This window comes from Delphinapterus leucas, chromosome 14 (genome assembly GCF_059928025.1).
Source record: "Delphinapterus leucas isolate spDelLeu-1000000601 "Yukka" chromosome 14, BTC_Dleu_Yukka2, whole genome shotgun sequence".
Classification (NCBI taxonomy): domain Eukaryota; kingdom Metazoa; phylum Chordata; class Mammalia; order Artiodactyla; family Monodontidae; genus Delphinapterus; species Delphinapterus leucas.
Window position 1 is genome coordinate 49,495,695 of NC_143142.1, and position 13,648 is coordinate 49,509,342.

Here is a 13,648-nt window from a genome sequence, read left to right on the forward strand (position 1 = left end):
TGCCTTTAATTCTTCAGTACCTCCTTCATTACTGATTGTTCTTTATACTTGGCCTAGAAGTCCCCTTTGTAAGGAAATCTTCCCTGACTCACTCCTCGCTCTAGGAACCCTCTCTCTGAGCTCCTGCTGCACCCTGTACACCCTACCGCTCCTGTACTCACACCACCTTGTCACCGTACATGATGTCGTGTCATCCGGGATGCAACCACATCTCTGTCATCCCCAATAGACTGGGACCTCCCAGAGGGCAAGAACTATGTCCTGATTTTTCTGTATAACCATTGCTTAGCACAATTTCATGTTTATTAGGTGCCAAGTTAATTTTAGTTTTAATCAATGAATGTAAGTTCTTCTGAAGTATCATTGTAAGGTGCTGCAGGAAACACAAAGGTAATTTAGACTATGATTTAGAACCTTATAGAACAGTCCTATTGGAGAGGCATAGTCTAAACATACAAGGTAAATGGCAGAAACGTGTGATATAAAATTAATAATAAAAACAGATAACATTTCTGTACCATATACTAGGTGCCAAGTATGCACCTGTGTGCTTTTCATCTAGTAACTAGCTTAATCCTTGAAACAGCCCTCTATATTATATAGATACACATATATTTCATGTTATAAGCATATTACATATATATGTGTGTGTATATATGTGTATATATATGAGTGTGTGTGTATATATAGATATAATATATATGTGTATATATATATTAAAAAAACAGAGGGCCCAAGATTAAGGTACAAACACATACCATGTTGAGAGCTTCCTCAGAGTCCCCTCATTTCTTTTTAAAAACCTGAGTGGTCATTAACAGCCACTTCCCTTTAATCCCAGGGACTTAGCCCTAGTTTGGCTATTGCTTAGTAGAACTTTATCAGTACAAATGAATTTAATATTAGCTTCAAGTTTGTGAAAGGTCACTGTTGGTACCCCTTCTGCTTTTACTCTAGTTAGAGATGTTGTTTAAATTATTTCAGTGGGAGATTTGAAAAGCCTAAGCTACTCTTCAAAATGTTCCCTGGCCTAGAAAATCCAAATCTAGAAGTTCATCAGGATGGCCAAATTATAGTTAACCACCCGGCCCCCAAACAAACAACATGGCAGCTTTAATGAGAAAGTACACTTACTTCTTCAAGGTTTCTTCTTCCTCCTTTTGATTGGAATTCTTGAGTTTCTATATGTGGAATTATACAAGAGTTTTGTTTTTGGTTTGGGGGGGTTTTTTTTTGCTGTTGGCAACTTCTTTTTTTGATTAGTTATAATGAAATATGAGAGATGAAATTCACTAAGTAAACAATATTGTGAAAGTGAATGAGAACAACATTAATTTCTGTTGCTCATGTAGAATTGATGTAGCTTCATAATTGATTAGCTATTTTAAACACGATAGAAACCCTTTGTAAGTGGACTATTTAAAGAAAATGAGAGCCAATTCACATCCTCAAAACATAATCCAATAAAAGCCTATAGTGTGCTTAACATCTGGCTGCGGTGTAAAACGATGCCCCCAGATTACATTTTGACCTTGAAAAATTAAGTCCAAAATGAGCAGAGGTAGCATATTGACTTTACAACAGTTTATCCCAGCAGCTGTGCTGGCCTAGTTACAATCTAGCATGGTGACAAACCATATAATAGCCAACCCTTTCCTTCCAGTAGTGATCTCCACAGAGGAATTATAGAGTACCTTGGGAAATTATGCCAGTAATATTCATTAAGTGCCCACAGTGGCAGGAACTGAAGAAAAGAGGTTCAGTGAAGCCAGTGGCTCTGCTGAGAATAATCTGGAACCCTGACTTTACCTCACTGATCGTTGGCAAGGCCAGGCTTCCTCTCGACTGCATGAGGCAAAAGACCCTTCCCCATAAATCAGTTGCCTTCCACCCAGAACACTGTGATCTATAGGAAGTTTTCTGCTTCTGTGGGAAGTTAATCAAGTGTTTTCACTGCATCCTTATCCCCATTATGTCTTTCATTTTTCAATATCTTAAACCAAAACCCAAACGTTTTAGTGACAATATAGACGGGTAAATAGCTCGCTTGCTAGATACACACACACCCTAACATTGTCGTAATATTTTCATTGTGTATTTCAAAAGAGGTCAGCGTATTTCTCACATGTACAAAAATTCCTCCTGTCGAGTTATATATGAGTTGATAATTGACCTCAAACTAAAAATGTGATGTTCTCTGTCTTATCAAAATATGCTAATTTTATCCAAATTACTAGTTAATGCTGTATGCCAGAATCATCTACAGAAAGACACCAGAGAAAACACCATGCCAGGAATATCTCAGCATAAAAACTAGCTTTCATATTATTCTTTCATAATAAATTAAATATTTAGTTTCTGCCACGTTTTTTGTTATTTGCAGTAGATATATTGAACTAAAACAGTGGGGAATCTTTACGTGATGAATAAAGATCTTTCCTTTTCCATCCGTCAGATATTTTCTCAATGATTTCTGACTCCAGTGGGGTGATGGTTTATGGACGATACGATCAGTTCCTGCGGGAAGTTCTCAAACTACCCACAGCAGTGTTTGAAGGGCCTTCATTTGGTTACACAGAACAGTCAGCTAGATCCTGTTTCTCTCAACAGGTAGGAGAAAACTTGTTTAAGGAAGTATCTCTCAGTGGCTGCTCTCCTATGTGTCACTCCAAGTCACTACTTCTTCATGGTAACTTGTAGTGTATCTTCCAGCTTCTGACAAATGACCTCTGAGTCAGTAACTGAACTCAACACATTTGGATAATAATAATAGGTGGTGTTTCCTGACCATGAACCAGGCATCATGCTAAGTTCTTTATTTGCATTGTCTAATTTAACCCCTACAGCAACGCTATACCCTCGGAAACATTGTTACCACCACACTATCGAAAGGGTTGAATTGTTACTCAGCCTCACCTGAAACATGAGTCTGACCCAGCACCGAGCTTCACCAATTTAGCAAAGGAGACAAGAAAGGAATCACAGCATATGCCCCACGCCATCTGGGAGGCCCTAAATCTTGCACTACATTGGGGCTCAGAGCAACATATTTTAACTGGGGCTGGTACAAGTCAGCCAAGGGAAGCTGCTTAGTTTGGGGGACTCTCCGTGTTTATAGCTCTCCAGTCATGTGGAAAATCTACATGTCTACAACTATTCTTCAGCACAGCATAGTGGAGATTTAGAAATCCAGAAACTGAAGATTTGTTTACAATTTTTAAAAATCCGATCTAACCAAGTATGTCCTCTAAAAGGATCCTTTAAATAAGAAATCAGTGCTTAGCAGCCACTGAAAAGCTGCATTTACCTCCAGCTAGTAAACCTCATCTGTCTGTTTACTTGGCGATCTAAGAGGTCAAAGGTGGTGCCTCGGGCATCCCTGTAGGGCATGGATTTATATAGAATTATAAATGTATCCATACATTCAATAAGAGAAGGGATGGCTTGATACTTTAAGTATCAAACTCTACTCCCGCTGGGGGGGTGGGGCAGGATGGGGTCTCACCCAGGAAGCCTTTCTGACCTTCCCCACGCCCTCACCCGCAGGCTGGCTTAGATACCTGGCCTCTGTCCCCAGCTAAAGCATACTCCTCTTTGGAGTTCCCTTTCCCTTTCGAGTTGGTGACCTCAGAATGGATCCATTCACCTAAGCCTCCTTCTATACAACTTCTTCACCCAGAACTTCTCATCAATCACCAAGTCCTACTGATTTCACCTTCTAGAATTTTCTCAGATCTCTCTCCTCATCATCCTCGATTGCCTGGCCTATTGCATTAAACCCCAAATTGATCTCTCTGCCCCTGGATTTACTTGTTTGTTTGTACATTTGTTGATTTTAAGTAGTGCATTGTAGAATCCTCAGGAAATATACTAATGCCTCAGAATATTTCTCATTAAAAGTCAGCCAGAATATTAGGACTTTTTTAATCTAATAGAATTTATATATTCAAAAAAATTATATAGGATGTTGCCATTGCTCAAAATTCCTTTTGAAATATCCTAGAGACTGCCCATTATATAATCTTTTATATACCCTCAATGATGAGAAATTTATGTATGTGGAAAACATAGTAGCATTTCTTGACTTCCAGTAGTGATTTTTAGCCAGTATGATGAATGGTCAAAATAGATAAAATCATGTGAAGTACAAAAAGAGGCAACACTAATAAAAATAATAAGACCAGTTTATTTTTGTGCTTCATAAACTGGCTATAGCAGCAGTTCGAATGACGAAATTCCAAAATTGTTTTAATTGCTTCATTGCAAAGCCGCCCCAAGTGATTGGTTTGAAACACAGTACTATTTTAGACATATGAATTGTAGTAGCTTTTGAAAAAATACTGTCTCATTACTTATACTTTACATAATTTATCTTTTAATTATAATGCTAACAACAGCCCTATAAAAAGCTTATTTAGCATTATGAGGTAAAGCTAAAGCTGTAAATATCTACCAATAAGAAAACATTAATAGAAGGGCACCAAGACAGTTGTTTGGTGAATTACAAGGACAAGTGTAAGGTTTAAGCCTTGAAAAGGCACTGTAGCTCTTCAGCGCTGATTTCTTATCTAACAATATAAAACTATCCCATCCACCTTGATATTCTAATTCAAAAATTTAAATAAAGTAGTGATTTTTGCATGTACATTTTTTGTCATTCATACTATGAAAAGATCATATATCAATATAACTTCTTATTTTTTCACTTTGAAAGAAACTTATAGGTAAAATACATTTCTTTTCTGCCTCAGAAAAGCCCAGGATAATGACACAGAATCCGACTGAATTGTAAGAAAAGATTCATAAAGAAAGTAGAGAAGAGAATTTTTTTTTAATTTAGAGTGTTCTTTTCTAACAGGGAAGGATAGCTCCCTCCGAACAGGATTCACTCCTAATCTTGTATAGCAGAACCATTCACATTAACCACAAAATATTTAGTCCTTACGGAAGTTGAGGAGCTTTGAAAGGGAAGCTGTTCTACAAATTTAGAAGACTGATACGGGAATTGTCGAGTGTGCTGTGATGTACTATTGGGTAAAATTTTATGGAGAATGTCTACTCTCCATCTTTCCTCATCATTTTCATACTGTCCCTCATGTATGAAAATGATCCCCTCAGAATTGTTTTATTCCTTGTGATAATATTGACTCAGCCTCAGTGGAGATCATCCAGTCTTATGTAGGCTTAAATATAAAAAGCAATTAATGTTTTAAATTCAGAACTAGTTTCAAGCTCTGTTTCTTTATTTATTAGAGGTTAATTGAATGTCTTGTTTCTTCTATCTCAAATGATATTTACGTAGCAGGTAAATTAAGATTATTCTTGATTCTAAATTTTTATGGGTTTTTTGATGCAGAAAAAAGTCACCTTAAATGGCTTCTTGGACACACTCATGTCAGATCCTCCCCCGCAGTGCCTGGTCTGGCTGCCCCTTCTGCATCGACTGGCAAATGTAGAAAATGGTGAGTAGTTACTACTGAGGCAATTTTTTTAGCCTTTTTTTTAAAATTGAAGTATAATTGATTTAAAATGTTGCATTAGTTTCATGTGTACAGCACAGTGATTCAGGTATATATATATATATATATATATATATATATATATATATATATATATAAATAATAAAATATATATTATTTTCCCTTATAGGTTATTACAAAATATTGAGTATAATTCCCTGTGGTATACAGTAGGTCCTTGATGGTTATCTATTTTAAATATGGGAATGTGTATATGTTAATATACATATAAATAACATATATGTACATGTTAATCCCAAACTCCTAAGGCAATTTTTTTCATTACCGAAATTAGGCTATCAAATCTATAGTTATTAAGCCAAGGTCATTGTTTTAGGGAGGCCTATTTAGTAGTTCTGAATTTTAATAGAACTAACCTGTCTCCCTCATCAATAAGGCCTTATAGGTGCACTGCACAATTAGGACTGTCCATTCTAAAAATTTATTAAATCTCACAGTCTACCTCTCAGTTACAAATCAGGTGTGGCTTAAAAACTTACCGTAATGGAAAGAGAACCTCAGTAAGGAATGTGACATTTTCTAGTATTTGTTTTAGGTATGAACTTCTACTCTTGGTACACCTGGCATTGACTATTTCTTCCTAGGCACTCCATCAGGAATAGGTGGAGGAGATAGAAAAAAATTGGATGGTTGCACCTTGCTAATCTTTAGTCATATGCTCCAAATTGTAAGCTTTCAGTGGTTGTAGTTATGTAAAAGAAATGAGTAATGTAACTTTTGTCATGTGCTTTTGTTTTTATAAAAGCAAGTATTTCTATGTTAAAGGTAATTACTCTTGGCATATCCAAACTTAAATATAAAATACAGTTCAGAGCAAGGTTTAAAAAAATTTAAACATGGAACAATTCATTGCCTCCATCTGATCTTTAGATGTTCTTATTTACTGTTTAATTTAACTCTGGGAATTCTCTAGCCTTAAATAGAAAATAATTTATCTCCTATCTCTTACTATAATCTTAACTTCTACACATCTCTTTAATATACATTGGGGTTAAAGTTAGCTTATTTTAAATTCCCATTTAGAACATCTGGCATCTGCCCTAATTATCTCCCTTAGTTAAAGTTATAAATCTATCCTGTTCTGCTCATGGAGAAGATTTAAAGAATGAACTTACTAGTTTCTCTGTAAGCACTACCAATCACAGATTATTTTTTTTTTATGCTTCTTATTCATCTGCTAGAGCAAAGAGCAATCAAGGTCCAGATCATGCAGGATGAGTTCATATTACTGTTTTGCAGTTTGAGAACTAGTCATTTTCCAATTATAAACTTGTCACTTCATGGCTTCTCTCTCAGCATTTCCTGTTGCAGGAAATGAGTTCCTTAGGCCCTGTCCCAGAACAGTTGTCCCTAGATTCAAGTCTCACTTCAGCCTTTCCCAGGAGGCAGAAAAAGGGAATATGATGCTGGTTCAGAAGACAGTGTGTTCAAAACTGGTTATGTCTTTGTTTTTACAATTTACTTTTCATCTTTATTTATTTTTATTTGCAATATTTTCCCTGGCTGGTTAGCCAGAGAAAAAGTTTACCAAAAGCATGAATTGTTCTTATTGTTGTTGATATCTTTAGCTCATAACATGCAGTCACTTGGATTCAAATCTCAAATATTTTACCTTGCCTGCTTTATAATTCAAATTTTCTGCCACAGGAAGTTGTGTCTCTTGAACTATCTGACTTAGAACTGTATTCAGACAACTTATTCATCTCTTTGGGCCCTATCCATCTGCCTCTCGGGAAATAAAAAAAATCTGTTAAACAAAAGCAGTGTCACTCATTAAATAAGCCCATTAGCTACTCCATTTTTTAAAAAGTAACTCAATTCTCCCATCCAGTTTTTCTACTCTTCTTCCATTTGCCTTTCTTTCTTCTTCCTCTCCTCTTCCATTTCTCTCATATTTGCTCTCGACCCACTGGGCAATCAGCTGTGTTCATCCATTGTGCTTCTGAGTCTTCCGTGAGCTATGCTGATCTCCTGGAGACAGAGAGCATTTGGGGGAAAGGCGAGCCAGTTTGGGTAATTTATAGTCTCGTAGTATAAGGGACGGGAGTAAGAAGAGCAAATGGAATTACAGAGATTTGCCCTTAAAAGAACCCCTATCCTCCATCCCCTTCTGTTTCTCCCACCTCCACACACATGCTGCAAAAGGGTAGTGAGAGTCTAGGAATAAACTTAATACTTCTCTCGGCGAAAACTGACGATCATCGGAAATCATGGCGCACAGCAGAAAAATGCAATTCTTGTCGGACTGTATTTTTCCTTCTTCTGGCTCATACTTTTGTTTTCTTGTTTTTTTCTTCATTAACTTGCCCTTCAGTCTTCCATCCAGTTGAGTGTTCGTACTGCCACAGTGAGAGTATGATGGGATTTCGCTACCGATGCCAACAGTGTCACAATTACCAGCTCTGTCAGGACTGCTTCTGGAGGGGACATGCCGGTGGTTCCCATAGCAACCAGCACCAAATGAAAGAGTACACGTCCTGGGTAAGGCAAGGTCCAGGCAATACTTACAGTTGGATGTGTGAGTGTCGTCCAGAATGCAAGGGAACGGCAAGCATGGTGACTGAATCAAGCGACACGCTTACCTTCTCCTCTCACATTCCCTCCTTCCCCTCCCACTCCCCACCTTACTGGGACCTCTTACTTATTGTGTCTGAACCCAGTGTAGCTTCCTAAGGCTTAAAATATAGGAAGACTCAAATGATATTACTTCTTGGAATACAGATAATTCAGTACCGATTTAGGTAACAACCAAACAGCAAGCACCTTCTGGAACATAATCTCATTTTCACAGTAAGTTAAGGTTCTTTTCAAGTTTCGGGGTGGTTTGTGGGAATCGCCTAAAAATTATTGTTAGTTAGATTCTGGAGTTGTCTTAACTGCATGACTGGAACATGAAGGAAAGACCTGTGAGCGTGTGGGCTTAAGGATGCTGTTTCATTCTACTTTTTTAGAGGAGGAGGAGATATTAGAAAATCATCTTTTCATGAGTAGTGCAAGTGACTAACTTGCTGGAGGTGACCTGTAATACTGACCTGCTAAAGGTGACCTGTCCATGTGATGAAAGTGTTCTCAGGAGCACATGGCCCTGTGTCTATGGGAGGAATTTGACTCCGTGAGCTTGCTGTTCAGGTGGTTTACAGTTTGCTGACCTCTGTCTCAGTTCAACTCAAAGACCAGATCCAGTGATGTTGTTCTGGTGCTTCTGTAAAAGTATTGCTCTATGTACAGATTATTTTTCGTGGAATGTGCCATCAGCCCTGCCAACTCCTCTTGGAATAGTTGTATCACAAGAAAATGCAGACTTTTTAGAAGCATTTTTTCTCTATTTTAATGTGTCTCAAATCAACCTATAGTCTTTACTTAAAGAGTAACTCATTTTATTTTTACAAAGGTCTTCAGATATGCATTTTAATTGAAGTATAGTTTATTTACAATGTTGTGTTAGTTTCAGGTATACAGCAAAGTGATTCAGTTATACATATAAGTATAGTACATATATTTATTCTTTTTCAGATTCTTTCCCATATAGGTTATTACAAAATATTGAGTATAGTTCCCTGTGCTATACAGTAGGTCTTTGTTGTTTATCTATTTTATATATAGTAGTGTGTATATGTTAATCCCAAATTCTTAATTTATCCCTCCCTACCCACCTTTCCCCTTTGGTAACCATAGTTTATTTTCTATGTCTGCAAGTGTGTTTCTGTTTTGTAAATAAGTTCATTTGTATCATTTTTTTTTAGATTCCACATAGAATTGATATCATATGGTATTTGTCTTTCTCTGTCTGACTTACTTCACTTAGTATGATAATCCCCAGGTCCACCCGTGTTACTGCAAATGGCATTATTTCATTCTTCTTTATGGCTGAGTAGTGAGAATATACATTTTAAATCAGAATGTTCTTTCTAGGAATTATTATTGGGAACTGATATTCAGTGCAAATATATTAATTGTTTAGCACATGTCAGATTCTGAGTTCAAGTAAGAGTTCTTCACTAAGGCATTGTATACTGAGGGCTTGATGCCAGTTCAAATGCCACCCATCACTACTGGCTATATCACATGCTGAGAATAGATATACTAGCACAGATCATGAAATACAATTTAGTATAGAACGCTGGAGGAAATACTTTCTATTTTCTTATTGTCAGCGTATTACCAATTTTCAAATATGTTTCTATTCCAAGTCCTAGAGGGTTGGTGATTGTAGCCTAATCGTTTGTAATTGTTGTTTTATGTAAATGCTAAAGTCAGGTAAGGAGCCTTTTCTTAGGGGTTTTGAACTCTGCAATTATATGGCAGGACAATGTCTTTACAGAGTAGGATCAGACTCCTCACGAGTTCAAAGGAGCCCCAATGTTTATGGGGTGAAGAGCTGTTGTTACTGCTGTTTTAAGTGTTCTAAGAATTGCACCTCCTAGCAAAAGCCAAAGAGGGACTTCTTGGACAATGTTCCCATTACTTAGCTTTTAAAAATGAGGACAAAAGTCACTTCGTTATGTTGCCAGTTATGGACTCTATGTATCAAAGAAAGTGACAAAATGATAAATCGCTTCTCACAGAAAGGAAAAATTGGGGTAAAGAATTATTATATGTGGTAGACTATTTTTGATCATCTTGGCTGTGAAATCTTAAAATAAACATCCCACTGGTCCAAATGAAAAAGAGGTAGCATGATGCTCTGGAAAGAACGTAAATTCTAGAGACTCAGATTGAAGTTCCACTTTTCCTTCTAACTGGATGTATCCAGCCACACCTGAAACACCTTGCCCCTGGATTCCCGCAAAACGTCCTACCCATCTCCTTACTTCCATTCCCATCCCCTCTCAAACCTTTTTCTGTTCTTAAAGAGAAGCAATCCTTCTAGAATCAGGTCACCTCTGAGATTTAACCTGTTCATTGTCTCCCTCTGCATTTGAGATAAAGACCACAGTCTTGGACGCGGCATATAAGACTTCAGTGGTCTCCCTCCTGCTTTCCTCTCCAGAACAGGGTCTCCTGTTCTTCCTCCATCTGGAATTACCTTCCAGTCCCCTGAGTTTTGTCAGAAGGACCCCTGCTGTTCATTAAGTCCCAGCTCAGATGTCCTGAGCACAATGACTGCTTCCATTTATCACAGCATTTGCTGACACTGTGCAGCCCGAGGCAGTTACCCTGATGGCTAATTCCAAGCATTCTGGTCCCAGCAAAGAGCAAAATCCTTGACTTAGAGTAGATTATCAAAGAAGATTTCCTGAATGAATGAATGGATATCTACTATGAAAACAAATCATCTGATGAAATGTTACATAAATGTTGATTGTTATCACTTGAACCTTTCTTCTTCCTTCCAGAAATCACCCGCTAAGAAGCTCACCAATGCATTAAGCAAGTCTCTGAGCTGTGCTTCCAGCCGTGAACCTTTGCACCCCATGTTCCCTGACCAGCCTGAGAAACCACTCAACTTGGCCCACATCGTGTGAGTATCTCTACCCGCCAGACTGAGAGACAGCTTTCTTCACTGATGCGTGTGCAGATCCATACAAAGACAATTAATTTCCTATTAGTTGTCAGGGACCAAGTTTTAAATTTTATTGTCTTAAAAAAAAAGAGTGAAAGTCATGTTATTATAATTTTTTTCATGGAGAGGTATACAGTACTTCTGCCCAGATGTACAAGTATGCCCCACTATATAATTTACCTTGAAGTGGAAAATATTCAAAAATTTTATAATTGTAAAATAACGATGTTATTGGAGTTTGCACAATTGGACGTTAATAATCAACGGAATTACCGTGGTCAGGAAATTTTAAGGCACGCCGTACCTTAACGTCATGTGTGCTTTGAGTCCCAAATAGAGAAGCCCTCTGTTTCCTTTCTGTGCACAGCCAGTCATCTTAAAGATGCCAGCAAGCCTAGGAATCATTGCTGTTGTTGTTGTTTTATCCCAAGTTACATAACTTTAGAAGAATCATGGCCTGTGCAAGGGAGGGTTGAAGAAGGGGTATTGGAGAGGAAGCTCATCCAAAGTATGTGTGAGTTTGGGGGGCAAAGGGAATTGGCCCAAGGAACGGTGCTACCACCCCCCCTTCCACTTCCCAAAAGCCTCATGTCGGGGGGCCTCTCTCAGGCCTGGCTGGCTCAGAAAACAGAGGAGGCTTAGGTAGGAGAAAGTATTTCTTTCTTGGGTGTTATCTTGGGCTCAGAAGAAGAAAGAAGTTCATTACCTACTTTGGGGCACAGTTAGGAGTTACGTAGTCACAAGTGTCTCAGGAAGCCTCTAGAACAGGCTTTCCCCCTCCTTCTGAACTGCCTTTCATTGTGCACACTTCAGCACTACCACCTGCACTGCAGGGCCTGTGTTTGCCTGTTGACCTCGAGAGGTTGGCTGATGGGACACGTGGGTGTTAGGAATCCACCAAGGCAAGGTTCACGCTTCAGGTGGATGAGAACATAACCCATTAGAGGCACTGTGGTGCATCTCAGAGCCTTAGGAAAGCAGCCACTCTTTCCCCTAATGGACATAAACAGATCCCATCAAACCACTGTGCTGCAGCATGTCTGTGGACTTTGTATAAATCCCACAGGGCTTTGTTTGGTTTACTCTGGGTGTGTGCTGAGGGTTCATTGCCCCCAGCAATCCACACAAGTCTGGAAGCATCCACAAACTAATGTAAACTGATTCTGTAGAATGTGGTTGACTTATTTTGGGAAACTTTGCTCCCAAAAATAAGCCTTAAAGCAAACCAGGGGTAAAGAAATCTGGGAAGTGTCCCAAAGGACCAATCACCTGCAGAAAGCGAGCTCATACGAGCTGTTCTCCTAAAGTCTTGATTTACTTCCCCATAGCCAGGGACGATCACTTAGTTGCTTGTGAATGAACAAAACATACGTGAGAGTAGGTCTGGGCTCTCTGAGCTTGGCCACGGAGTCACTGTACCAGCCCTTAGGGGCTGGTAGAACCCCTTAGGGCTTCCCCCCCAAGAGAACAGCGTTCAATCCAAGATGATGGGTGTGGGGAAGGTAGGGAGAGGATGGGGGTAAACAGCCTGGCTCTAAGAGCTTTGCAGCAAAACGGAGTTAGGATGGGGCCTCGCACTTGGAGACAGAATTAAGTAGCAAGGCCAGGGACTTCCCTGGTGGTGCAGTGGTTAAGAATCCATCTGCCAATGCAGTGAACATGGGTTTGAGCCCTGGTCCAGGAAGACCCCACCTGCTGTGGAGCAAATAAACAGCCAAAAATAGCTAAATTTAAAAAAAAAAAAAATGAGAAAGAAGTGAGGCCATGCCACACAATTTGGGTTCCATGGAGAGTTTCAGGATTCCCCTAAAATTCTACACGAAATGTGCCTTTTTCTGCTAAAAGTTCCATGTTTAACCAGATTCTTAAAATAGTCCTTGAATCAAAACACTGATCTGTACTCACGGATAATATATTTTTCCAGGGTGAATGTCAGTTTTAAAAGACAAATTATACAAAATATTTAGTTGTTGAAATAACACGCAAGAAATTCTGGATGCAGAGTGGCCAATCTCTATTAGAACAGATGTTTTACTATTTTTTTGCTTTAGACATTTTTCTATTTGTTATTCTGATGTTATTGCCCTGGACAGATATTTATGTTCCTTTTTTTTTTTGGATGGGGATATCCAAGACTTCTAATCTTAAAGTATGCTGTTCGTTTAGCTATTCTAAATTATCATAGGCACATAAAAGCCACTTAAGTAGTGGCATTTTGGTGTTTTGGCATTTGTTCTTAGCTATTATATTGCTTGTAAATGTTACCATGATTAACTGTCTCTATTCTATTCAATTTTTTGCTGCCAAAAGGGATACTTGGTAAGTCAATAGTCTTTAGTGTGCTTATAAAGACTTATAAGTGGTTATGAGACACAAAACAGGTGAGAGATATGAGGCTAGCTTAAAACTAATTCTGCCTTTAAGCTGAGCACTTTCAGTTTATGAAAAGAATGCCAATTTTATAAAAATGTCCTTCGCAGACGTCTTGTCCAGAAAGAAAACTTTGCACTAGGCCTCTGTGACCTTATCTTCTGGAGCTATTTCTTTTTCATAAGACTAAATATGTTTAAAATTCCCAATGTGACCTATTTATTAGATAAGGTAC

The 13,648-nt window shown here is 38.3% G+C and overlaps 1 protein-coding gene across 1 annotated transcript in view; it reads left to right on the top strand.

The window, feature by feature from the left end:
• DTNA (dystrobrevin alpha) overlaps positions 1-13,648 on the top strand; it is a 130,014-nt gene that overhangs the window by 55,956 nt on the left and 60,410 nt on the right. The window contains exons 5-8 of the mRNA XM_089895064.1: positions 2,456-2,610; positions 5,357-5,462; positions 7,855-8,021; positions 10,877-11,001. Of these exons, the coding sequence (XP_089751190.1) occupies positions 2,456-2,610; positions 5,357-5,462; positions 7,855-8,021; positions 10,877-11,001 (553 nt within the window). The remainder of the gene's footprint in view (positions 1-2,455; positions 2,611-5,356; positions 5,463-7,854; positions 8,022-10,876; positions 11,002-13,648) is intronic.